Below are 26,158 nucleotides of genomic sequence, written 5' to 3'. Positions count from 1 at the left end.
GTCAATGCCCTGACGCAACTAGGCTAAAGGCAGACCTCAAATGGATCGATATCAAGGGACTCAAGGGAAAAGGAAGTAATGCTTAGTGAAGGGAACAAGACGAACGGTTCCATCATTGTCCATATCACACTGAGCACTTACCCCTCGCCGGGGGTGTATTCTGCAGGCATTGGTGGAGTTAGATTACCCTGGTGGCCGGTTACCCCCCGGAATCTCTAGGTTTCATGGCTAGCAGTAGGGACATCTGGTAAGGAGACTAAGGCTAGAGATCACCAAAAATTGGTACCCCTACATTACCGAAACTCGATAGATCCCCAAGAAACTGACTCCTAAATAAATAAGGGCCTGCCCGGCATGTCACCATATTTTTTTATGATACTCCTGAAAATAACATATTTCCTAATACTGAAAGCAAGCCAACTCCAAAGAAAAACCTAATCTAATAGTGATATAGCAGATGCTGCCCCCTTATTCTGTGGGAATAAAAAGCAACACAAGGCCCACAGGTTGAGAAGCAGGGAAAATAGTGGCATTGTAAAATACGGCGGGGCATTGGGTGAAATATTATGCATCACAATTTTCCTTTCTTCTCAACATCGAGACCTCTTTTCCTTTACATATAATAATTAGAGGAGCAACTTACCTACTATAAGACTACAGTATGAATTTTCTTTCTTTCTTTTGATGTACTTGCTTTGAGCATCAGGAAATATGCTATTTTCAAAAATATGATGTTCGGTACATGCCGAAGAGGCCCTAAATAAAAATATCACAAGTCCGAAATGCACGATTTCTTCCCCTTATTTTTGCGTGCTGCCCTTTGCAATCTCTTGCTCCCAACGGGTGGGGCCTTTTTCGATACATCCTCCCCGTGGAAAGAGCACCCTTTGGCTTAGTGCCATAGGGTGAAGGCACCATACTCCACACTCTTGCTGAATAACAGAAAAACTTCCCAAAAACTCCCATTTGGGTGATTTTGTCGTGGGGGACTTTCGAACTTTGTTCAGCAATAGTGCCTGAACAGAGGTGGCTTGAAAGCACTTCTCTTTAGCAGTTTAGCGTCCACCTCCTGGCAAAACGACCCCGATGGCTACTATAGCCCATTCCACCACTTCCTGGGGCTTCCCGGTAGGAAAGCGATAGACAACTTGTGTTATGAGGCCGGGGGGCAAAATATTGCGGTTGCTGGCTTCTACTTCGACCCCGCCACGCGGAAGAGCAATCCCCTGCGATTATGTTAGGTGCTCTTCTAAAGCAGGTTGTTAGCGGCTTAAGCAAAATTCCGGAGCCCATAGTTTAGGCCTTCGAAAGGCAAAAAAGTCCAAATGGCCGATAGCTGTAATTTCCAAAATGGTGAAGATCTTATACGACACCCTGTCATTGCACAGCGCCCTCATATGCGTTGACGCTCAAGACGTGTAAGCGACCAAGCCTCCTAAATCACAGGACTCCTTCTCCAAAGGGCCCCATGCACCCGAACATTCTTGAGCGGACGACCACTTATTGGGTGAGGTCGAGAAACACCTTGCTAAAAGAATAGTGACCATACCCATAGTTCCCCTCAAAGACGGTATTGTCAGCACGACGGCGCATAAGGACAAAGGCCCAGAAATAAATAAAATCCGTGCGCCAACCATCGTGCCCCAGAGACAACCTTTCGCCAAACGCCTCTCTCTCACGGGTTGCAGTGATGCTGTTATGGGGTCCAGGGGTTACAGCCACCAGGAAGATTTTGGGTCCTGAAAATACAAGCTTCGCCAAAATCTTTCGCGTTCAACCCTAGATGCACATAGCTTTCAGCACAACCCCATCGGCTTGACTAGCACTCAGTCATCCCCTCCTGCGATTCTTCCCTTATCGCCCTAGAATTAGTAGAGTATACCATACTCTCCCGTAGGCTCCAGTGCGTCTCTAGCACCGTGCCGGAAGCCCCAGCTGAGTACAGCACCACTGGGTCCGAGGGTAGAGAAGAGGGAGAGCAACTTAGTAAATCAGAACTGTACGGGAGCACCACTACCTCTTAGAGACGCCTGGGGTTGTGGAAGCTAGGAGTTGGGGTGAATATGTCAGAAGGGATGGGAATTCGTTCGAGGTTGGAGGCATACTACAGATGGTGAGATTATTCTAGCATTATTACCAGTCCAGGCTGGGACCTTTTCACTTCACTTCACAACTGCTCACTCATGAGCAGGAGATACTTAACCAAACAAATCCCTCACAATGAAAAAAACCGGTGCATAGTGCTTGTTTCCTACATACCTATCCCCCTTCAGCTTTTTCTCATATCTATGAAGCGAACCAGCCATCAGTATCACGAAAACAACCAACCCCTCACCACACCCCGACGTAAAAACTCAAACCCCCACAGGTTTCTTCAGAAAACACATAAGACTGCATATCTCGTCTTCGTTCAAGCGCAAAGCCTCAAACTCCGTCTAAGGATGACGATGCAAATGTCTCATCATTAAAGACCTTTCCTTTCCCCCTTCCCTCCTCCACGAATGTAAGAGAAAGAAAAAGCAAACCTACCAATCACCCCTCTCAATGGCCGGCCACAAAAAATTCTTTCCGGTCCCAACATCCACTGTCTCAATGACCCTGGGAACAGCCCGCTCTTCAGTAACCTGATCATCCCACCCATGCGAAGATGCCCACACTGCTGCTTGAAGACGGGACTTCATACGGTCGAGTTCCGTGACTTCACCCTCTTCTTCCGCTCCGGTCGATATTGGCATTGGTGGGTCCCCGTCCATGGACTGAGCTTCCTCGTCGCGTTGGGAGCGGCGGTCTTTGGCGGCTTGCTTCTTAGCAGCCGCACGGCGGCGTCTCTCTAGACCGTGTCAGCAAAGAACGTTGCAAGGAGAGGGGAGGGAAGGCCACTTAAGAGGGATTGGACTTCCGAAAAACGAAACATGGCGACTTGGGCGGAAGTCAGGGTGCGTTTTGTGCCATCGGGGTAGTAGCCGAGGTCGTCTTCTTCCTCTACATAGTCTTCGGGAGGGTGTTCGGGTCCATGTTCAGGCTGGCTTTCTGGGGCTTGGGGTTGAGGTTGGAGGAAGGTATGCGTAAAGTGCTCGTGGAGATCTGACGATAGATGGACTTTGTGAAAGTTACTAAGATCTTGCTGAAGTACGTTAGTTTGTTTGTAACATTCAAAATAGGAGAGGGCCCTACTGGCGTGATGGTTGGGATCTCAAAGGTGGACGCCATAACGATGTGATGGGTTGAAGGAGAGAAAAGGGAAAAGCTTCAAGCTGAAACCTTCAAATGTATCAACGCGACCACCACGTGACCTCTCAACCCTCAATGCTCGAACTGGCGAAAGCTCCAGCCTCTAATTATCAACTCCCGAGGCTCCATAACCCCGAACCAACCAATCCCCCCACCACAAAAACATAATGTCCATCCCTCCCACCCCCGCCATCTCGGTAGACTCCACCCACGTCGCCTCCCCACGTCTCCCATCCCCGGACTCCCGCTCCTCCTCGCGGCGCGTCTCCCTAGACGTGCTCCCCCAGCAATCACTAAACCCGCACAGCCCCAAGCCCCGACGCAACCGCTCCGCGCTCCGGCAGTTCTACGGGCTTGGGCAGGACTCCTCGCTACCAGAAGAAAGCCCTGAAAAGAAACAGGTGGAAGAGAAACTCTGCGAGATCGACCGCGAAGGGTTTGATGCAGCGGCTTATGTCGAGAAGTTTATCGCAGAGGCCGAGTTGAAGGAGTTGTTGAGGAGGGAGAATGAGCTTGTTAATGGTTAGTCTCCCTCTTCATTTCCCTCTAGCAAGGTTGATTAATGAATTGGGAGGGGATAGAAATCCGCGGCTTCGACGGCGAGCGAAAAGCACTCGTTTACGACAACTACAGTAAATTGATAACTGCAACAGACACTATTCGGAAAATGAGAGCTAATATGGAGCCCCTCGCGCCGACTACCTCCACCCTCGGCCCTGCAATATCTCATATCGCGCAGGTGTCTGCTTCGCTGGTGGAGAATATCCCGCCTTCGCCGGTCACACCGAAGATCCCTACTTCTAACAAGAGGAAGAAAGATGCTGTCCTCTGGGCCCTGGCATGTCCAGGCAGGATTGAGGAGCTGGTGAAGGAGGGGAAGAGAGATGAAGCAGAGAGGGTTTTTGGTGTGCTGGAGGGTATGCTAGGGAAATGGGAGGGGGTTAAGGGCACCAGAGAGTTAAGGGAGAAGGCGACGGCTGCGTTGGGGAAGGAGGAATGATAGGGTTGAGTACTGCTCATAGTAGACTCTAGCGTCGTCGGCAAAGCGGCTTTGCTCATTGCATCGGGTTTTATAGACTTTGGGCTGGTGTTTTCCTATCCTTTGATGCATCGCGGATGATTGGAGTTTGTGTTTGGATCCACAGAATACATTAAATTATGAATACCACAAAAATTTTATTTCCTCAGAAGATTCCCCAAAAGTCAGTACTCAGGACTCAAAAAACCGCCGTCAGTATGTGAAGACAGGCATCACCCAATATAGAACGTCACCAGATATCACACAGCACCCCATACCCCAACCCCCAACTTCGAAAGCGCAATTGTGTGTACGATACCAAACCCCCGAATATCCTCACCTCCGACCCTATCAACGCGCGAAAAGGATAACTGTCAGACAAAGAAAAAGCCTTATGTACGCTCCAAACCCTCCTTAAGAAACAGGGAAAAAAGCTGAGCAGAGAATCCCCAATCATATGATACACCCCCACTCCCACCCTCCACCCAACCGATTCCTCCAACCAGCCAACCAACCCCCATAAGAATACTATAATATAAACCTAAGCCCCATCCCCCCAAATCCCCACAACCCCCATGGCAAACCCAAAAGCTACCAAACCCCCCCTGACAAGGCCCCAAACCCTCCAAGCCTCCATCCCACCCTTCACCACTTCTCCATTAACATCCACACTTTCACCGCCTCTCTTCTTCCGAGTCTGCACATTAACGACGCCAACCTCCACGCCCACCATGCGACTCTTCTCTAGCGCGACGCCAAGAACGGGCATCAATCCCGTAAAAATGAGGTATCCGTGTCGTCCCCTGCGCCCGCCGAAGAGGAAGGCCGTGAAGAGCGAGGCTGTTGCGGCGATCTCTAATGGCCGAACAACTTGTCTTTGTTTTCCCAGAGAGATGGAGAAGGCGCGTTGCGCAGTGCTAGCGGAAGGGAGGGAGAGGATTGCGTCAAGGGTTGCAGTGGAGAAATTTAGGTGGACGCCCTATAGAGATCGGAGGGTCAGTTCTCGAAGGGGAAGGGGGGGGGAAGGGTTACCGAGAGGATTCCTAGGGAAAAAACCCCGGTGAATTTCAGGAGGGATGCAAGTGCTGGCATTCTGGTCTCGTTTATCGATTCTTACTTGCTGACCTGTTTGCTCGCAGAGCTTGCGGGACAGTTGATTGTTGGTGGGGTGATGGTTTTTTTTGCTGGGTAGGGTTGTTGTCGCCCGTTTATCTGGTGGGGGTTGTGTGGCTGTGGCTGTATGGCTGGTGGGCGAATTGTCTTGGTGCTCTGGGCACGAAATGAAGCAGGCGAGGTTGGGAATTGATTTTTACATATGACTAAGCACTCCCAGGGAGTATGATAATAATATTATTATCATAATATTATTATGATACAACAGTTGCGTCCGGAAAGGACCACAAGAGAAGATAAATTTAAAGCCTCAAGCAACAAACTTCCCGTAAAACAAGGGAAATAAGCTAATCTAAAACTAATACAAGTAGACACCCATCAAAGGGAGTTTTGTTCTAAGAACAGGACCTTCGTTTATCTTCCCAATCTCAAACTAACAAAACCAAGATCCAACTAGTACTGTACCGTATTCCCTGCTTTACTGATCGAGTGTCTTGGGCTTCTCCCGCTTCGGAGCAGAATGATGCGATATACGGTATGATATGTACTTGCGTGATAGCAGCAGGGCGCCAACCATTGTGCTTTATCCCACGAGGAGGACCCCCCAGTACGAGTACACTTGAGAAGCTCCAAGTTCGGTGCGCCAGGTAGAATCGTGAGATTTTTTTCGCCAGTGTTTGCGGTCTTGAACCACGCTCTGACCTTCCTAGATAGGAAGGCTTCTAACCCGGGAGAATTGCCCATCCTTTATACGAGTACTACCGGTATGCCACTAGATGACATCATGCCCGAGTGGACATCCCCACTAGATCTCCCAAAACCATATCATACCCTCCAACAGAACCACATGCTCAGAATAAAATTATCAAAGGCAAATCGGGAGCAAAAGACATGCCCACCACGGTTGTGCCAATATCCTAAACATCCATTCCAAAAGCTATATTCAGTCTAACCCTAAAACTCCAAGATACATCACCCCTCAACCACCCAACAGCTACCGCTCCTTCTTAGGTATAATCGAATCTTCGGCACCGGGCGTAAGTGACTAACGACTGTCAGTTAAACTTCGAAAACAATCAGAAAGAGCCTCACCTCGGTCGCACTCCGCATAGCTGCCCCATCCCTCCCCATATCAAGCTGTTGCTCTTCCCCAATAGCGACAGCAAACGGCACCCCAAGCACAAGAGCACTAGTCCCCACGACCCAAAGCACGCTCCCACCAAACTTCAACCCCCCACTAAGAACCATATGGGCCTTCCCAAAAACATTCGCAATTCGCGCCCGTTGATGAACCGGTATCATCTCTTTCAAAGCAACGATACGATCGTATAGCGACTCATCGCAGCCATCATCCTCGTCCCCGTCTTCCCCGTCGGAACCCACACTCGAAGGGGTGGGTGAATGCAGGTAGTCGTAATCATCGTAGGCGTAGTTTAGGCCCGGCCGCTGCTCGCTAGAGTATTGATCCTCGACTTCTTTTATGTGAACCATCCTGAGGGGCTTGATGATGGAGGGTAATACCACTCTGTTGGACGGGTATTTATGGCGGGGTGTGGTGTAGGCTAGATTGGGTAATGTGAGGCCCGATTCGGTTGTGATATTCTAATCGCGAATCAAACTTTAGCACGAGCACCGGCGCAATCGTATGCATGGCCAACCGAAAAAGAAAAATTATCTGCCACAAATACTGTGATAAGTATGGTGAGTTCTCCTCCAATCAAGGGGGAAATGGGCCGTTGCATTGGCCATTGGCCCACCCTTAGTATCATTAGTTTCAAAAATTCGAGTGATTGGTTGTGATTAGACCAATTGCCTCTTGATGGTCTTGACCCCAAGACTTAGTCGGTGGTCAGGGCAAGAAAGGGGAGAGGGAATACAAACAGCAAAACCTCACAGCGATGTCATCATGGAGAAGGGTGTGTTACATCGCAGCAGTTCCCTGTGGGGCCTTCGAGGGGGAGGGACGGGCACCCTCTGGTAATTCAGCCAACCAACTCACCTCAGTTCAGAAGAAAGATACCCTCCTATCATATATACACTGGAGGTCTGCTCGGGATCTCATTCACTGTGGTGATAAGTCAGCATGTGATTAACCCTCACTAGATCCCACTCCGGCAGATCCCACTGGAAATCCCATTGGCTAAACTCATCCTACTCAGGCTGATATGATGCTATAACCACTTGAGCACTAGGTCCCTATAGAGTCCTCTATTTATGCCATCACGCTTGGTGGCCAAAGGAAATAAGTTGGTTAAATTTGATTGCTGCCTCAATATTTTCTAGCTTTATTTATGAGCAACAATTGAGCCACCAATACTGTGCAGTATACAGTATATCTGGACACTGCAGTGCTATTCAGGAGTCAATAGTAAGCCCAGATATCGGCTCCTTGATGCCCAAGCCGTATCCCCTACTTGAGGCGGGATTTTTCTACATTTTTATAGTGATACCCTTCTGACCGTGGGCACTCTACTAGCATGCGGAGCAAAAACTCCGAAGCTGCACCCCCTCGTAAGGCCACCGATCTACCGACATCCTTAAACTCAATCCTCTCCCCAGCTCCACAATCAGCGGCAGGCTTCGTGCTCAGTGGAACGGGATCGGCGCGGCGGGAGCACCCTACACGCACGATACGGCACACCGCAATCACCCAACCGCCAGTGATCCCATGCCCTAGCCCCGTCCATCATGCAAGACAATACACTACGCGAGTACCCTATGATACCCAAGTATTGCTCCCACAACGTTGATCAGCGCGCACATATTGCACCCGAATCCTCGATGACCAAGTTGATTAGGAAACGCTACCAGTACTCGTGGCCTCTCGTTCAGCTCCGTTCCCACACTACCGTATCTGCTTAAATGCACTGTGCTCGTACTTGGACAGTACCATACGAGTACTTGTACAGGCAGACAAGGGCTGCCCAAAAATTTGCATTTTTGGCATTCTTGGCAGGAATTTCTTCAGCGGGTGATCTTTTGTGACAGAGAATTCCCGCGACAGAAGGCACAATAGTGAAAATTTTCCAACCCCAGCGATGTAATAATCAAACAGTCCCGTCTACCAACAGGAATATTGGTAGAAGGGGGTCAGATTTCTTCTTCCATCGGGATAAGTTGTGGTGCCGTTTTAGGGCGGCTTGAGGGATACCGAAGCTGCCCAAGTTTGTTTCATGCTTGGCTGCCGGGCCGCACCTGTACGTAGCAGTATGATATTGAAGGAGATAGCGGTGAGGCCGCATCTGGGACGCATCGAGTGCCGGAGACTCAGCGAGAAGTACTGTATTTATGTGACGGCGGCATACTCGAGTAGTCTCGAGGACTGTTTATTACAGGTATGATACTCGTGACCTTTGTAAGTGTAAGCTTCATGAGGAAACCTACTTACCGATACGTAACCTATCTAGACAGCCACACAAAGTCCATAACCGATAGCGCTGGCGAAAACCCACGATAACAGATACTGCCCCCTTCCCCGGTTCAATTAGTATGAAGTAGGACGATAAATGCCGACGGGATTGCCCTCAAGGGATCCCCCCTGGCCCACGGTATCCCAACTCCAGACCTTAAGCCCGACGGAAATTTTGTTTATCTGCCGGTGTATCGTAGCATGATGAGGACAAATTCTCGGTTTTTCTTTTTCCCTTTTTGGATCACAAACTGTTTCCTATCCTTATGATAGCCATTTGCGTATTCGATTGCGAAGCACGGAGGATGCCGGTGGTCGTGTGAGTGTTAGCAGAATAGGGACTCGGTAGTGCAGTAGTGCGGGGAAATAAGGCAGTAGGGAAACAAAAGCCGGGAGGGCCGAGAGATGGTCATCGATTTCTCCCTTTTCTTTTCTTTTCTTTACCAAGTTCTTGTGCAGCTGAGGTGAGGCATGTCATGCCGAGGAAGGGGTGCTGTTTGGCTCTCTCACAAGTCCACAGATCAGTTGTACTCGTACAAGTTCTCCTCGGATCATATCTATCATATCTGCAATTGCAAAGAATTTCCTTCAGAGGTACCGCACTTGCGCCTTTTTCGCCTCCAGGGTCAAATGGTGCCGTGTGGTTCCAAAGAAACACTCATGAGATGATAATGCGACCTACGAGGAGTGTGATGTGATAGCTCTCATAGGTTTGTAAGGAAGGACAAACATTTCTCATGACTCGCGGGATGAAGTACACCACGGTCAGCGGTACCTCTCAGTACGATGAGGCGCAGGTGTGTCCACGGTGGAATTCGCACTCTGTCCTTTGGAGAGATGATAACTTATACCAAATGGACTAAAGTATCATACTCCGTGCGACACCGTAGTCTCTGTACCGGCTCTGATGCCGTGGAACAAAGAATGTGCAATGGGCGATACTGTAGGGTACAGTGATACGGTGTGCCGGTTCTCCCACAGTACAAGTACAATTATGGGATTCATGGTCTCTGGATCCCCGATATAAATTTGTTTTGAATTTTCTTTCGGCTTGTGCTTGTGACACCAAACCGTGCCAAGGTTATGATACTCGGATGGCGAAAGAGGGAAAAAAAACATCTGTGAAGCTGAGATCTGAATGGTTGCCCGGTAGTCAATCTGCAGGACCGAAGAAGCCACTGAAAAAAAAGTTGTTGAGCCTCGCTACTGCACGTCGATAGATACATACTCGAGTTTGATAGGAAAAGACGAGCGAAAAAGCACATTGGCATCAGGGATCTCTAATCTCCAGGATCTATCTACCACCCAACGCTAACCATAGCGTCAACAAAACCACGGCACACTCTGATACTCGAGTATTGGCGGGAGGGGGCGCATGTCGTTCAGGACACCCCAGAGGGCAAGCACGAGACACTGTGTTCTTCCCCCATCATTCCTCTACCTTTCCATGCCTTCCCTCTCCTTCTCTTCTCCCCTTCTCCCCTTCTCCCCTTCTCCCCTTCTCCCCTTCTCCCCTTCTCCCCCTTCTCCCCCATCCTCCCCCCTTCCTTTCCTATCTTCGCTGGGCCTATTACTCCAGCGTCGCTCGACCTGCCACTACCATCTCCACCATTACTATCCGGATTTCAATCCCTCGCATCAATTTCTGGGGCACACCGTGCTGCAAACCTTACCATAGAACCTCCCCCGCCCCCCTTACACTCTTCTGTTAGTCCTTCCGTGCGAATTGCCCCACAACGTGCTCTCAAATCAGCCTACTATCATCACTTTGAGCATGTCTACCAAGCCATCATCTATAATTACCGCCTCGAAAATAGACGAGCTGCCGAACATCCCGCTATCATACAGTGTAGCGAATTCTCAAACCTCCGCCTCACAGCTAATATATACTCTTTTCCCAGAGTGGGCTCCAGAAAGAGGAGGCCGTGGTTTGAAGTTCGTGAGATTTACTGACGGAATTACGAATACTGTGGGTACCTTTGATCTCTCCCCCCCCTCCCCAGTTCATTCCCTTTTGGGGTACTATCATAGTGGTCTTAGGGCCCTACAACTACCTATCCCTTCTCTAACCAGGAATGTGGGATTTCGTGGTGCACCACCCCCCATTCCTAGCTCCCCGCAGGTTTCAGTGCAGCTTGAGTTGCTCATCCCTCGAGTCGTTGGTAAATTCTAGTGCTGACCATTTCTACCCAGCTTCTCAAATGCATTCATAACCCGCCCCAAGGAATTTCCTCGTCCGAAGTTAGAAGAATTGAAGACGGCGAATCTGTTCTCTTGCGTGCCTATGGAAGGGATACAGGTATTCTAATTGACCGTGAACGTTGGTCTCCCAGCTCCGGAAACAGCAACCAGGGTTTAGACACTGACTTATGTTCACTTAGGCGAATGTGCTTCCCATCTTTTACTCTCTCGCTTCAACCTTGCACCCGAACTTCTCGCTCGGTTCGCCAACGGTCTTCTCTATCGTTACGTGCCTGGGCGTGTTTGCTCTGTTCAGGAGCTAGCGGATCCTGCCATCTCGAGAGCCGTTGCAACACGCTTGGGGGAATGGCATGGTGTACTTCCTACAAGTACTACGCCTCCACCGTCTCCTGCGTCCTCATCCTCCGCCTCTTCCGGTGAGCCTGATGTCACGTTGTGGACCGTTCTTCAGAAATGGATTTCTGCGATTCCTAGCGATACAGATGAGGAGAAGGCTAGGAAGGAATCCTTGCAAGAGGAGTATGAGAAGCTACTTACCAGCATTGATGAGGGTGGGTATGGCTTGAAAGGACTAGACGGGGGTGTTGGCTTAGTTATGGGTCACTGCGATCTACTCAGCGGCAATGTTATTATACCCCCCCAAGAAGGTGGGCTCTCAGGTTCCCATGATGTAGTCCGGGAAGTCCACTTTATCGATTACGAGTGAGTATTCCATCCCTTACCCAATACCAGGCAACACCCTAATGAACCAATACTTTTAGGTACTCTACTCCCTGCGAGCGTGCCTTCGAACTCGCAAACCACTTTTCAGAATGGGGTGGATTTGAGTGTGATTATAGCCGCTTGCCTACACGGTCTGTCCGCCGCGAGTTTATTAGTACATACCTCAGTAGCTTTGAGCTGCACCGCTCAGGTGCAACAGCAGCAACCATTAGCGCAGGTCAGATTGATGATCTCATGAATGAAGTTGAACTATTTAGAGGTATCCCGGGCTTCTACTGGTAGGACATTCGATAATTAATTGTGGATGTGATGAACACTGAACTGAGAAATCACAGGGGCGTTTGGGCACTCATCCAAGCCACCATCAGCCAAATCGATTTTGACTATGCTTCTTATGCGAATGTCCGCTTGGCTGAATATTGGGCCTGGAAGGAGACGTTCGAAGAAAGGGCGGTTAGCACACCGCGTGAGCAAAGGTGGTCCCAGGAATGACTATACCCCAGAAATCCTAGCGGCCGGTGATGACATTATGAACAAAAAGCCTGATCTATGTTCCCTGTCCCTTCTTTTCTTCCTTGTGTTCTCGATCTTAGTTCGCTATGTTCGCGTTGATTTTTTTTTTTTTGGAAACGAGTCGGTGTTTCAACAACAGTAATTTCGACGGGAGATCTTACGACTGTTTCTTTCTTTGTTGGCGTCCCCCTCTCCCGTCTTTTTTGCCTATTAATAGTTCTACTGCTTGTTTATTCGGCGTACGGTCCGTTTTTTCAACTACGACGATAACGAGCTCGTCAGATGTAACGTACGGTAGTGGTTAGTGATAGATGTGGAATTTATATACGAAATTATGGTATTACACATTTTCAACTGGACAGTGGAAAAACGCCAATATGTTGGGCGCTCTCCTCCTTAAATTAGGTAGATTATCTAGCGTATATAATCACATCTTATCACTCGAGTAATGCTTCCAGCCTCCGTAAGTTGTACCACCTCTTATGCAGTTGAGCTGGGACTGGCTAAATTATGCGGCTGCTACTGTACTAACAAATTTCAAAAGTATTCGGACACCTTGGTGCCAAGAGAATCTGGTGCCAAGACTTTTGAGTAAATAGGGTAAATCCATTCTGAGTTGACGAATACCTGTATCACAACAGTCTTATCCAACCATGAGCCCGATCCATCCAACTGCAAATCAGAAGTGAGGTAAGAGAACTTATGTACTAGTAGAGATATATGATAGGCTAATTTATAATAATTAGAAAAGGAGATTACCCCATGGCGGCATGCTGTGATTATCGCCTATTATTGTCTGCATATTCTTATAAGCTTCTGGCAAATTCAAGCAGTTACTGGGGTTTCAAAATTCACTGCCAGTGATATCTGGAAGCATGCACTTTCTAATGCAGAGAGAAGCTCGGCTTCAAACTCAGTCTTCAGTGCTACCTCTTCTGGCAGTACTTCCTTTAGTGTCACCTCCTCCTGTGGCACTTCTTTCTGTACTGCCTCTGGAAGCAGTACTCTCTTTGCAATTACCACCTCTGATGGTACTTCCTTTTGTGCTGCCTCTTCAGGCAGCATACTCTTTGGCTCTACTACATCCGGCAGAGCTTTCTTCTGTGCTGCCTCCCCAGGCAGCATTCTCTTTAACTCTACCACCTCTAGCGGTACTTCCTTTAGTGCTGCCCCTTCAGACAGTACTCCCTTTGACTCCACTACCTTCGGCGGTATTTTCTTCTGTACTGCCTCTTCAGACAGCACTCACTTTAGCTTTACTACCTCCGGCAGAGCTTCCTTCAGTGCTGCCTCTTCAGGCAGTACTACCTTCAGCTATACCACCTCCAATGGAGCTTCCTTCTGTGCTGCCTCTTCAGACAGTACTCTCTTCGGCTCTACTACCTCTGATAGTACTTCTATCTGTGCAGTCTCCACTGACAGAACTGCCTTCAATGCTGTCTCTTCTGACAGAACTTCCATCAATACTGCTATCTCCTGACAGTACTATCTTTGATACTACCTTTTCTGGCTGCACTCCCTTCAGTGCTGCCTCTCCTAGTAGTACTCCCTTTAATGCTACCTCTTTTAGCAGTACTCCCCTCTGTGCTGCCTCTATCAGCAGTACAGCTTGGCTCAAAACAACTCTCAATAATATTACTTCCCTATATACAACTTCCTCAGGCAACCCTTTCTCTAGTACTCTCACTCTGTAACGATCCCTCTCTGGATAGTTAGTTATTGGCGATGGGGAACGATACTTCTCGTTTCTATCTCTTTCTTCCTTTGTCTGACGATAGCTCTAGGCCTCTGCCTACATTACCAATAGTGCAAGACCTTTGTCTTCTATTGGGAACGTCTATCGTAAGCTTTCTCTAACTCGTCTTCGTGAAGAACCTTCCTTGGAGTAACAATAACGTTGCAATAAAGATAAAGATCGTAAAGATGTTTTATATTCGTTAAAGTAATAAGTAGGAAAAGTACTTAGAACAAAGCATAAAGAACCTATTCTCCTTGGCCGCATCAGCCTCCTTATATAGTGTTCTTCCGCCCATAGTCATGTGACCTATAGTGGTCACATGTGCGAAACAAAATTATAACAAACTAATCATGTGACCATGTTGGTCACATGTTCAAACCCCATGACCTCCTAGCGAGGTCAAGTACGAAAAACTCATAAACCAATCATAACACAATAAACCAATCATATGACTCGACCGAGTCATATGTGCGAAACATAAATCATATGCATAAGGCTTACCCGCAAGACATACTCGCAAGGTACACTCGTAAGGCACACTCACCCTATGTATGTCCTATGACTCATATTTAAGCCATGTGCGAAAGCGTCACAAATCCCACACATAACCAATCATATGACCTGAAAGAGTCATATGTGTGAAACAATAACATACCTGTGACTCATAACTATGCATCATGTGAAAATCCTTTCCTCGCTAAGCCACTTTCGTGACACACTCCCTATTCATATAGAATATAACTAACAATTTTCTCTCCTTGAATTAATTAAGACTAATGTATTAAACCCTGCTCTATGCCAGGGTCACACACAACTTTTATCTGAGTCTGATGAGGATAACATTTTCAAATTTGTAAAAAGTAACTTGGTCTTATGATGTTTACGGTTGAGGGATATACGACGAGAATCTGACTTCACTCATGTAAGTAATTCAACAGTTTTTAGAACATTGGCTGAGCATAGCATACATGCCTATCAGGAAGTTTTTAAGTTTATTTTAAGCGCAGAAAATGACATCAAATATACAGTCAGTACATTTCATTTATCTACTAGTATAATTAAATGAATAGCTAATAGATAATCTTAGAATTATTGTATGCCTCATATGAATTGGCTTCCGGAAACTGAATAGGCCAATTATGCTTTTACCAACAAGATGTCTATTGAAATTGGTGGTATTTATAGCCTCTCTACAGTAGGGTGAGAGAAAGGCGAGCAGTGGCATGATAATTGTATTAGAGTCAAGAAGAAGAGAGAGACTATGGTAAGGCACTGGAGAATGATTGGTTGGAACTAGAAAGAACTGTTCTGGGTGTGAAAACCAGAAATAGAGGAGGAAAAGGTCACTACTATTGAGGCTATAAGAGCTTACAATACAAATTGCACAGCAGAAGAGAAGCAGTTGAATGTTTCTTAGAGGTTAAGCGCCAGGTGAAGGCAATTAAAAGAGCAGGAGTTGAAGGCACTATGGGAGGCAAAGGTTGAAGCTCAGAGAACGGGAGTTAAGATTAAAACTACTCAGTCATAAAGAGGAAAAAAAGTATAAGGTGAAAGCACTCAAGAGAGAAAGTGACCCTTGTGGGGTAGATTCATGAAGGCATGTTACTACTCTTAACTAGCCACTGCTTTGGCCCACTTGTAAGAAGCGTATAGGTCAAAATCCTGATTTTCTTTTAATGGAAAACAACACCCCTGCTTATTACTCAAACTTTACTACATTAGAAAGAGTTAAAGCAGGTATACCGAAGATGGATTGACCTCCCAATTTGCACAATTTTAACCCTATTGAGCATTTGTAGTAGTTGATGAAGTTATAAATACAAATATGGTGGAAGCTGTAACGATCCCTCCTTGGATGGTTAGTTCTTGGCGACAGGGAACAATACTTCTCTCTTTCTTCTGTTTCTTTCCTTAGTCTTATGATAGTATTAGGCCTCGGCCTACATTACCAATAGTACAAGACCTTTGTCTTCTATCGGGAATGCCTATCGTAAGCTTTCTCTAACTCTTCTTTGTGAAGAGCTTTCTTTGGTGTAAATATAGATGTTGCAATAAATATAAAGATCGTAAAGGGATTTTATATTTGTTAAAGTAATAAGTAGGAAAAGTACTTAGAATAAAGTGTAAAGAACCTATCCTCCACGGCCGCATCGGCCTCCTTATATAGTGTTCTTCCCACCCGTAGTCATATGATCCAAAGTGGTCACATGTGCAAAACCAAATCATAACAAACTAATTATATGACCAAAGTGGTCACACACTCAAAACCTGTAACCGGTACGGGTACTCGGTTATTGGTTTTGTTTTATGTTTTGTTTTAAGTATCGCTTTGATACTTGGTTTGTTTTAAGTATCGTTTGATACTTGGTTTTGTTTTATGTTTTGTTTTAAGTATCGCTTTAATACTTGGTTTGTTTTAAGTATCATTTGATACTTGGTTATGTTTTGTTTTAAGTATCGCTTTGATACTTAAGAAGTTTTACCAAAGTATATCGCTTGATACCTTTGATTAGTTTCGTTCATGCTAGACATGAACAGATTTGTGTATTTAAAGACCGCCTGTTTCTACGATAGAAGAGGCAGACTTCGACAGACAGTATTTCAATATACTTGGTTGAACGGTTACTTCTTTGTTCCCCAGTACACCCACGAAGCCTCCTTTAGTTCTCAGCTCTCGCCTCCTCTCTGGAAGAGCAGGCCACCTGCCGTATCTATTATCGATAACGTGATTAGCACCTTGCGAACACGTTACAAAACCCATGACCTCATAGTAAGGTCCTGTGTGAAACATAAATCATATGCGCAAGGCATACCTGCAAGGCACACTCGTAAGGCATACTCGCCAGGTACATGTCTCATAACTCATAATCGAGTTATGTGCGAAATATAACAAATCATAACATAATAAGTCATATGACCCAAATGAGTCATATGCGTGAAACAATAACATACCTATAACTCATAATCATGAGTCATGTGAAAACCTTTTTCCATGCCAAGCCACGTTCATGACAGAAGCATGAGCAAGTTACAAGTGTAAGTGAATTGAAGGAGGTATTACAGCAGGAACGGGAGCAGATTACAGTTCAGGAGGTTAATAAAAAGATATCTAAGCTTCCTAGAGTTATGGCTAAATGTATTGAACAGCAGGGTGGAAACAAGTTTCATGGGTAAATAGATGGGGAGCTGGGCAGCAGCAAATTCTAAGCTAGTTATTTTGTTGAATATACCGGATTTTAGATTACACTAAGTACCTGTGGCCTTGGCGCCAAGGTGTCCGAATACTTTTGAAATTTGTTAGTACTAGTACTCAAGCACTCGAGTGTCGTAGCACAGTACGGCTTAAGTTGAAAGGCTCTTTTGTTCGGACATGACCCACACGTGAACGTCGAGACCGAGTGCACCATAAAGTTACCGACTTCTAACAAACTTGGGCTATCATGGAACACCGTGATGGCAGATTTTGGGCGGAAGAACATGAAGCCACTTGGCTCACACGTACCGCAGTGACAGAATACCAAATTTGCGTTAACCCAAGATTCCACAGGCACGTGAGGTTGCTGTCGGCTCGGGGTTCAGACTGTCTCTGAAGACAGTTGCCGTGACAACGATAGCTTGTTTATAGCACTAACAAAAACTCAGTAGCTGCCGGTGCCCCGTCTCAGCCCGCTTGTATCGATATCTCAAACACCGATAACCTCTCAGTATTCAGTTTCCTTTCTACCGCTTCATGAACATTACGGGTGAGCTTCCCTACGTTAATCACGAAATTGAGACACCCCTGACGTGTGGATTTTTATCGAACAGTTGCGCCGACCAGCTGTCTGTCTCCCTTCTTCCCCCGACACTCATCCTCAACCACCCATGTATCCATAGAGGACCAGAGAACACAGAATCTACTTCACCATCAAAATAATAATAAGGTATACCCTAACTGTGAAAATTACAATGTCGTGGAATCCGTTCATGAAAGTACACTCCTACAGCCCCCTCCCACTCTCGATTCCAGCCGAACCCTCGGAAAAATGGCGATTCTCACGAAATGGCACGGTTACCTCCCGATTGAAAAGGGTCATGTGTAAATTCGTGATCATTCTCACGTCAGTTACCGCCATAATCGCAGGATTCTCGCTGGTTGCTATCCGCCATCCTACGAGTAGGGTGATCACGCAGGCCAAGGCTGTAGCGGAGAAGCCGAGGTGGGAGGGGTTTGCGCTATTGGAAGGGTATTATTCTGGGATGGCGAGGTTGGTGAAGGATAATAGGCCGGAGTATCCCCCTTTGGGGGATACTGGGGTTATTGAGGATCTAGAGGTTTCGAGCGAGGGGAAAAGCGTAGTCTTCAATCCTTACCCCGATTTTGGGTCAAAGGAGTATAGGGGTACTTGGCGTGGGACGTATAAGGAGTGTTCTTACGGGGTGGATTTGTCGGGGAAAAAGAGGGGTAGGCCGGAAGTTAGAACTTTTGAAGGCATTCCCGAAGGTACGGGTTTTGGTCATTTTCGGGTGGAGATGCGGGCTAATGAGAGTGTCTTAGGTATGCCGACAGCTGTGTTTGGAAGTCATTCCTTATTGGGATTGAAGGATGATTTATGCTTTGATCGATATGGACGATACGGATCTTATGGCTATGGATACAGCAAGGATAATGGTGGTCTCGGTGTAGCAGAGTGGGATGGGAACATCACAGATGGAGGCGAGACTGGGTGGGGGCAGGGGAGTATGCCTGTGAAAGAGATCGATTGGCGAGGGATCGACTGGGGGAAGCTACAAAGGGAGTGCGTTGAGAAGAACGAAGACCGCTTCAGCGCATCGGACCCAGAGGATCTAGATCCGGAAGGGGTTTTAGCTGAGAGCGTGCACTCATCGAACAAACGGTCCGAGAAATCAGATGGGAAGAAGCCTCGCCCCCGAGCTGCTGTTCTGCTGAGAACGTGGACCGGTTACGAGTACAAGCCCAGCGATATGGCATCTATCCGATCGCTCATCTCGGAGTTGAGCATCAATTCTGGCGGCGAATTTAACGTTTATCTCCTCGTCCATGTCAAGGACAACGAGCTTCCAATCTGGGCCTCCAAAAAGCTCTACGAAAAGACTCTACGGGAAAATGTCCCTGAGGAATTCTGGGGGATTGCGGAGCTCTGGAGCGAACGCATGATGGGAGCGATCTATAACAACTTGGAGGATAACACTTTCCATGGCGCGCGACTTCAAGGGGTTTACAGATCCAGTTTCTTTCCGGTTCAGGACTTTGCATATCGCCACCCCGAGTTCGACTTTGTATGGAATTGGGAGATGGATGTGAGATATATTGGGCATTTCTATGAGCTGTTCTCTCGGATGGATGCTTGGGCTGCCAAGCAACCACGGAAGCACCTCTGGGAACGTAATGAGCGGTACTACGTTCCTTCTGTCCACGGAAGTTGGGAGGACTTCTCTTCGGCGGTAGCGGCTAAATCGCCGAAACCGATATGGGGACCTGTTCCGGTGGAGAGTGTCAAAATATTTTCAACGGACCCGAAGCCCCCCTTTCTGACCCCAGAGAAAGACACGGAGTCTATGTGGGGAGTAGACGAGCCAGCTGATCTCATATCATTAAACCCGATTTTCGACCCGGAGGGTGCGACCTGGTTTCTCTCTGGCGATAGCACCGGCTATGGACCCCCTGTCGAAGACACGCCCCCTAAAGGTCCACCACGCCGTACCGCCATCGTAGCCGTCGGTAGGCTTTCCCGAAAACTTCTGATGAGAATGCATGCCGAAAATGCCCTATATGGCCATGCCATGTTCTCGGAAATGTGGCCACCATCGGTTGCGCTGCAGCATGGGCTTAAAGCTGTTTTCGCACCGCACCCTTTGTTCGTTGACAGAGCATGGCCGCTGAGGTACCTTGAAAGGACGTTTAATGGTGGTGTAAAGGGGAGCGCTGGTGGGAGAGGAAGTGTCTTTGGGAAGGGAGAGCACAATTTTCAGGGAACAAGTTGGTACTATAACGCACGGTTCGCCCCAAAATTGTGGAAACGGTGGGTTGGTATGGAGGTAGATGGCGCGGGGGGTGAAACGTTCGAAAGCGTACAGGGCAGAATGTGCCTAAGGAGTATGCTGTTACATCCGATCAAGGGTATGGAGGTTTGAACTACACAGTCTAAGACCTGTTTTTTTTCCTTTTCCTTTTCTCCTTTTCTTCTTCCTGCCTGTATTTCCCCCTTTCTATAGCATATCTGGCGTTCCTGTGGGTTAGTCGTATCAAACTGTAAGCAACTCTCGTATTATAATGACCGAGGATAGTCACGTCATACCAGGTGTTCGAGTGATATTTTATGATGGCGGTCTTAAAGTGGTGTCTTGGATGCCTCTTTGAGGCGTTTTGGGATCCTTTTTTTGATCCTCTTGAGCAAATAGTCGCTTCCTCCAGATACTGCTACCACACCATAACCCGGCATACGGCTGCCACCCGCAGCCTTGTGGATGGCTACCAAATCATCCGTCCCCCTGTATTAAGGGGGGCAAAATGTAACATTGCATTTACTAGGACCATCCACTATACAGGCCTCTAATCTCCTCAGTCAGAGACAAACCAGCACGAGAAGTAACAGTGTTTACGCAAATAAAAATAACACCAATAGCATTCAAAACATGAATTGTCAAAGTGGATAATTGACGCTTTATCGCATATCCTCTCAGGCAGAGAGCCAGGGCTTTAGTTGCACCCCCCTGCTTTGCTACTTGAGGAATGTAAATTTTTATTTCCTTCCTACCAAGACATAGTGGAGATGCAGCTTGGGCGGATCAACAGCAAAATCCGAGGTCTATTGCATCATGACTTACTATACTAGTGTCAGTATACGCAATATTAAATCTTGGCGCAGAGATACAAGCCGCACCGGGACCAGCAGCCAAGGTGAGAGTATAGTATGAGTACTTTATTCCTTGACATGGGATAGGGGAAAGTCTGGGAAAAGCGGCTCACAGGATTTCCAAGACTTCGGACTTTTGCGTTCCTCCAAAGTCGCCGTGCTCAAGTGTGTATATATGATATCATACCAGTACAATGTATTTGCGCTGTGACTGACCAATTGTGTGCGTAGGTAACACGCATAACCCATAATAAACTCGGCCTACGAGAGCACTTGTAGAGTACCGTACGATAGACCTTTGCGCACACCCTACAAGTACTGTAATGACGAGGGTAAGATACGGGGGCACCACTTTTACGATCATAAGTTTTGTATGTTACTTGGCGATTCATAAAGTATTCGGACACCTTGGCGCCAAAACATACCAACCAGCACCTAATCATAAGAATATAGGCGCCAAGGCATCAGAATACTTTACGGACCGCCTAGTACTACACACAGGCTGCTCCTAAAACATCCCCCTGCTAGTGTAACATACAAAACTTAAGCGCTGCACTCGTACTACCGGTACTGTACTCGTAAATTAGTACCTCTGAAGAGTTTTTATGTGTAGGTGCCTGGCGAAAAGATATCTTATGTCAGCTTTTTAGGGGATATGGGACGTCTGGTCGGGGGGGCAAAAACTTGACTCCAAGAGCCTCTTTATGGCAAACTACCGATTTTTGGCACTTTGGAGCATCCTCCTCATATCATAGGAGTGACCTTTTGTGAGGCTTCCTTCGGTTGTTTCGATTACCATATGATACCATGATGTTCGGGCGCATCCTTGTTGTGGCAATGTGGCCTTTTCAATAACGCCCTTCGATGGACACCGTCGATTTCAAAGAAGGCGGTGCAGGTGGTCATGCATCACCCTCTGTCCGGGTTTCGGGTGGAATTCAGCGTCATGGGTCCTCACTCGAATTGTGAGGCACCCTAGCAGACACAGGGAGTCATGCAGAGGTTGTTAACACGTTTTGGTTTATCGTAAGCAAAAGTGCCCAATCGGTGACAGGATCCAAGGATACCCGAGTATCACCACGACTGCTAAGAAAATTGGGATGACTGAGGGGTTGAGGGGCACGGTGCGGTAGCTGCTGCTACCTAGCTGTGGCTGATGCGAGGTCATGTCAGATTCGAGCAATAAAAAGTGGATTAATTGACTTGTTTCTGGGAATTTGTGGCGAAGGAGTCATCTTCTTCACAGAGGTGTCCTCTCCACGAAATCCCCTGCCCACGGAAGGGTTCAAAAGGAGGGAATTTGCGCTGCACGCAATCTCCAACCGCAACCTCTCTCCCTTCTATCGGTACTCGAGTACTTGTATTCTCACCAGTACAGTACAAGTATTACTGTAAGGTGTTCTCAACTTTACTGCTGTATTCACATCTGCTCCCTAACAAGTCATCCAATCTTGGCACCTTTCCCCGATAAAGCGTGTGTAACCGGAAAAAGCAATTTAATTAGCCTCTCCAAAACCCTTTCTCAGCGAAGCAGCACAGGTCCGCCCCTTTCCCTTCCCTTCTCTCGCGCTTTTCCCAACCAACCTCTCCATCAAGGTCATCGTCAACCTTTCTTAACACAAACCTCTTTTCTTTCTTCCCCTCTCCCTCTAAGGAATACAAGAGACCCCTACAGAGTAACGTCTAATTTTTCTTTCTTGTTTTTCCCTCTGCCCATTGCTTGGTATATTCTTACTTTGTATCATCATCATCATCCTTTTCTTTTTTTTTGTGAGTGGCCCTTTTCCCCTCGTTTCCTACTTTTTCCATTTTTGCTCCATCCTCTATTTGCCCTCATTGCCCTGACCCACCTACCTACGGGTTGAATCTCCCTTACCAAACCCCCCCCCCCATTCTGTTGTCATCACACAAAGCTTCCCATTCACTACCTTCTCCTGTTCCTCCTTCCGCCTCACCACCTCATATCTTATTCACCGCGCCTCCCCTCTTCGTTGCTTTGCGGGAGAAAAGGCCATTGGTACTTTGTTTCCCTTATCTAGCTTAGCGAGTGATTTTTTCCTATGTGACAAGAAAAAAATCTTGCTTTTTTGACTTGCTCGTATCACGCTATCCCTATCCCCTCAGTAACCCCGTACCCCCCCTCATCTCTGCCTCATCACCGCTCTTTCCCTTGGCTCTTCCAGCCACGTATCGATAACGTCCGACATCTCACCTTCAACTGCTGACGTTTCTCATCTGAACCGTAGAGAAATCCTTTTTCTACAGCTCTTTTTCACCTCACGGAATTAACGGGAACACGCTCGAACAACCGCAATCATGGGTATGTCAATGTCGAAGCTTTTTACCGGCCTCTTTGGCAAGAGGGAGATGCGTATATTGATGGTCGGGTTGGTATGTTCACCTTTCGTTATTTTCTTTGCTTCACCTCCCTCTTGCTTGCTTCCGTCTATGAGCATCTCGGGTTGCTTGGTGCCGGTTTCCCATCTTTCTTCCCTTGCCTGAGTGATGTGCATGGTATCGGGATGGTTGAGGCTGACTGTATTGCTGACATTTTTGCCTCCTCTCGCGTAGGATGCGGCTGGTAAAACTACAATCCTTTATAAGTTGAAGCTCGGAGAGATCGTTACTACCATCCCCACAATCGGTAAGAAGCATCTTTTTCCCGCTCTTTGCTTTTGCCGGGACGTTCCGCACGCGGAGGGGTCTGAGACATGGTAGTGCCATGTGGCTTTTTTTAAATCCCTCGTCTCGCTAACGGTCAATTATAGGATTCAATGTTGAGACCGTTGAATACAAGAACATCTCCTTCACTGTCTGGGATGTTGGTGGACAGGACAAGATTCGTCCCCTTTGGCGCCATTACTTCCAGAATACTCAAGGTATCATTTTCGTTGTCGACTCCAATGATAGAGAGCGTGTCAGTGAGGCACGTGAGGAGCTTCAGAGGATGTTGAACGAGGATGAGCTTCGGGATGCTTTGCTCTTGGTGTTTGCCAACAAACAGGATTTGCCGGTGAGCATTGGTGAAAGAGTCATTTGTTGAGCTTTTGCTAACTCGGTGCTAGAATGCTATGAATGCTGCAGAGATCACTGATAAGCTTGGTCTGCATAGTTTGAGGAACAGGGCTTGGGTATGTTTTTCCACTGGGCATATTCTAAAATTTGCCACTGACAGCTATTCTAGTACATCCAATCAACCTGCGCTACTTCTGGTGACGGTCTCTACGAGGGATTGGAATGGCTCAGTAGCAACTTGAGGGCGCGCAAGTAGATTGTCGGATTTCCCTTTTATCCTTAATTTTCGCAATCTCCTCCGCTATTCCTAAAACTCGACCATTCCAGGATTAGTGTTCCTTAGGCAGTCAATTCAAACTTCGTATCGTTTTCCGAGAGCACTTTTCAGGGCGTTCAATTAACCAAAATTCAAAAAGAAAACTTAATGGGTGGAAACGAGGCATGGCTTTTCCTTTTTCTTTAGTTTCCTTTTCTGTATCTTTTTTTTTTTTTTTTTTTTTGCGAAATTTTAGTTTGATGTGTTTTTAAATGGTGCGGTTTGGGTTGCAGTGGTCCTGAGGTGGAGATGGCAATGAGCAATGAACGCAATGGATATAAAATTAGCTGTGGCGGGAGGGGTGCATTAGTTGTGTTGTGAGGTTGGTCGCGTCCTTGAGTGTCAACTAGAACTTAAGTGATGTGATACAGATGACAGTTGTTACGATATCATATTTGAGAGCTTTTATCATAGGATACTGCTATGCCTTGGCCCATCGATTTATTTCCGATGACGATCCCGTAAACGGTGTTTTGTGCCCTTATCCGTATCCATAAGCCAAGATCCGACAATGGTAAAGTAATCACGCCCAGACCTCCTTCCTAACCTTACCCATCTCCAGCCCCTTACATATATTCACCTCACTGCATGTCCTCCTCACCAAACACCTCAGACCCAATCTTCCGCAAATGCTGGAACCGCAACGCCTGCAACGACTGTCTGTCATCAGTTGATCCAACCTGCGGCTGGTGTCCTTTCGTACACCCCCCCCTAACCTCCCTCCCTCTCTGCTCCTGTTCTATTTACACAGCTAACATCCCCCCCTCCCTCCAAAAAAAAAAAACAGACACAAACTTGCGTCCCAGCAACCTTCACCACCCCACTGCGCTCCTCCTCCTGCCCCTCCCTCTCCGAACGCTGGGAAATGCGCACCGCGCCGCTCGGCTGCCAAGTCTCCATGATAACCCTCGGCGGCGTGCTCGTCGGCGCGGTGAGCGCACTGGTGATCATGCTGCTGGTCGCGGGCGCGATTTGGACTTGGAGAAGGAGGCATGGTGGTACTACTGATGCCGCCGATGCCGAGGAGGGGGATGGGTTGTTGGGGGCTGGTGGTCGGGGTGGCACGGCGGGGGAGGGAAGGCCGGGCCTGGGGGGACTGGGAAGGAGGGTTAGCTTTTGGGTTTATAATGCCTTTTTGCCTCGCGGTGTTGGTGCGGATACTGGTGCTAGGAGTGGTGCTGGGGGGTATGGGACTATGAGTGGGGGCGGAGCGGGGGGGTATGGGAGTGAGGGGAGTAGTGGGAGTTGTGGGGGTAGTGGTGGTGGTGTTGGAAGGGTGGATTCTACCGAGAGTTTTGGGAGTGGTGGGTTGGATAGCGGATTCGAGGAGAGGAGGAGGAGGGTTTTGGAAAGGGGGTAGGGGGTGGTAGTGCGTTTTGGCCTTGGGTCGTTTTCCGGTATCAATTTCTTTACGCTGAGGGTGGAGCTTATATGAAGGGTTTTGTAAGAGCGGGTGGTACTCTAGTCTACGTTTTCTTCTGGAAAGGGCGTGCGGTAGTTACTATGCTCGCTTTTGTTTCTCTGCTCCTGCGCTGTCCATTCCGTATCAGCGGATGCTGTGCAATACCTGTGATTGAATACCTTCCCTAGTCGAGCCTGTTTCGAGTGATATTCGTGTCCTGGCCTAAGTTAATGGCTACCATACCAAAGCCCATATTACACAACCGCTCCTGAAACCCCCTGTCCTGTATGGTAGACGGGTTCTTGCCTGCTATTAGCTCTCATCTCAGTTGTGCCTGACACATATTCTCCGATCCCTTTCCTATTCCGTGAAGTAAGTAAGATATGCCTCGCTCTGGTTTTTGTATGTGCTATGCTCACACAACACCAACCCCCCCGGTATCAACACCCATTAACTTGGCAATTTCCCACTGAATTAAATTCCGTCCTTGCGTGTGTTGTGTGTCATTCACCAGAGGTCAACACATCGCGGGTGCAGTGCTGATAGAAGATGGGATACTATATACCCTCTACTTCCTGCTGTTGATAGGGAAGGAAAACCGGATTGTCATGATATGCTTCT

At 47.6% G+C, this 26,158-nt stretch overlaps 5 protein-coding genes; 4 read left to right on the top strand and 1 right to left on the bottom strand.

Moving 5' to 3' along the window:
* Positions 1-3,398: 3,398 nt before the first annotated feature.
* GSTUM_00007961001 (uncharacterized protein) lies at positions 3,399-4,231 on the top strand (the record flags this gene model as incomplete). Its single annotated transcript, XM_002839763.1, has 2 exons — positions 3,399-3,753; positions 3,813-4,231. The coding sequence occupies 2 exons, from the start codon at positions 3,399-3,401 to the stop codon at positions 4,229-4,231; spliced, it is 774 nt and encodes a 257-aa protein (XP_002839809.1).
* Positions 4,232-4,526: 295 nt separating this feature from the next.
* Positions 4,527-5,418, bottom strand: GSTUM_00007960001 (uncharacterized protein). XM_002839762.2 has 2 exons: positions 5,282-5,418; positions 4,527-5,228 (listed from the first exon to the last, which is right to left on the bottom strand). Exons 1-2 carry the CDS (start codon positions 5,339-5,341, stop codon positions 4,791-4,793), a joined length of 498 nt encoding a protein of 165 aa, XP_002839808.1. The 5' UTR covers positions 5,342-5,418; the 3' UTR covers positions 4,527-4,790.
* Positions 5,419-9,945: 4,527 nt separating this feature from the next.
* On the top strand, positions 9,946-12,554 carry GSTUM_00007959001 (uncharacterized protein). XM_002839761.2 has 5 exons: positions 9,946-10,740; positions 10,965-11,091; positions 11,153-11,675; positions 11,735-11,974; positions 12,032-12,554. Exons 1-5 carry the CDS (start codon positions 10,546-10,548, stop codon positions 12,186-12,188), a joined length of 1,242 nt encoding a protein of 413 aa, XP_002839807.1. The 5' UTR covers positions 9,946-10,545; the 3' UTR covers positions 12,189-12,554.
* Positions 12,555-17,895: 5,341 nt separating this feature from the next.
* Positions 17,896-20,082, top strand: GSTUM_00007958001 (uncharacterized protein; the record flags this gene model as incomplete). Its single annotated transcript, XM_002839760.1, has 1 exon — positions 17,896-20,082. The coding sequence occupies one exon, from the start codon at positions 17,896-17,898 to the stop codon at positions 20,080-20,082; it is 2,187 nt and encodes a 728-aa protein (XP_002839806.1).
* Positions 20,083-22,130: 2,048 nt separating this feature from the next.
* Positions 22,131-24,509, top strand: GSTUM_00007957001 (uncharacterized protein). XM_002839759.2 has 6 exons: positions 22,131-22,574; positions 23,051-23,195; positions 23,376-23,448; positions 23,573-23,817; positions 23,870-23,935; positions 23,989-24,509. The coding sequence occupies exons 2-6, from the start codon at positions 23,121-23,123 to the stop codon at positions 24,073-24,075; spliced, it is 546 nt and encodes a 181-aa protein (XP_002839805.1). The 5' UTR covers positions 22,131-22,574; positions 23,051-23,120; the 3' UTR covers positions 24,076-24,509.
* The last annotated feature ends 1,649 nt before the right edge of the window (positions 24,510-26,158 follow it).

This window comes from Tuber melanosporum (genome assembly GCF_000151645.1).
Source record: "Tuber melanosporum whole genome shotgun sequence assembly, scaffold_40, strain Mel28".
NCBI lineage: Eukaryota > Fungi > Ascomycota > Pezizomycetes > Pezizales > Tuberaceae > Tuber > Tuber melanosporum.
Note: the sequence above shows the minus strand (reverse complement) of the source record. Positions and strands in the feature narration are given on the sequence as shown.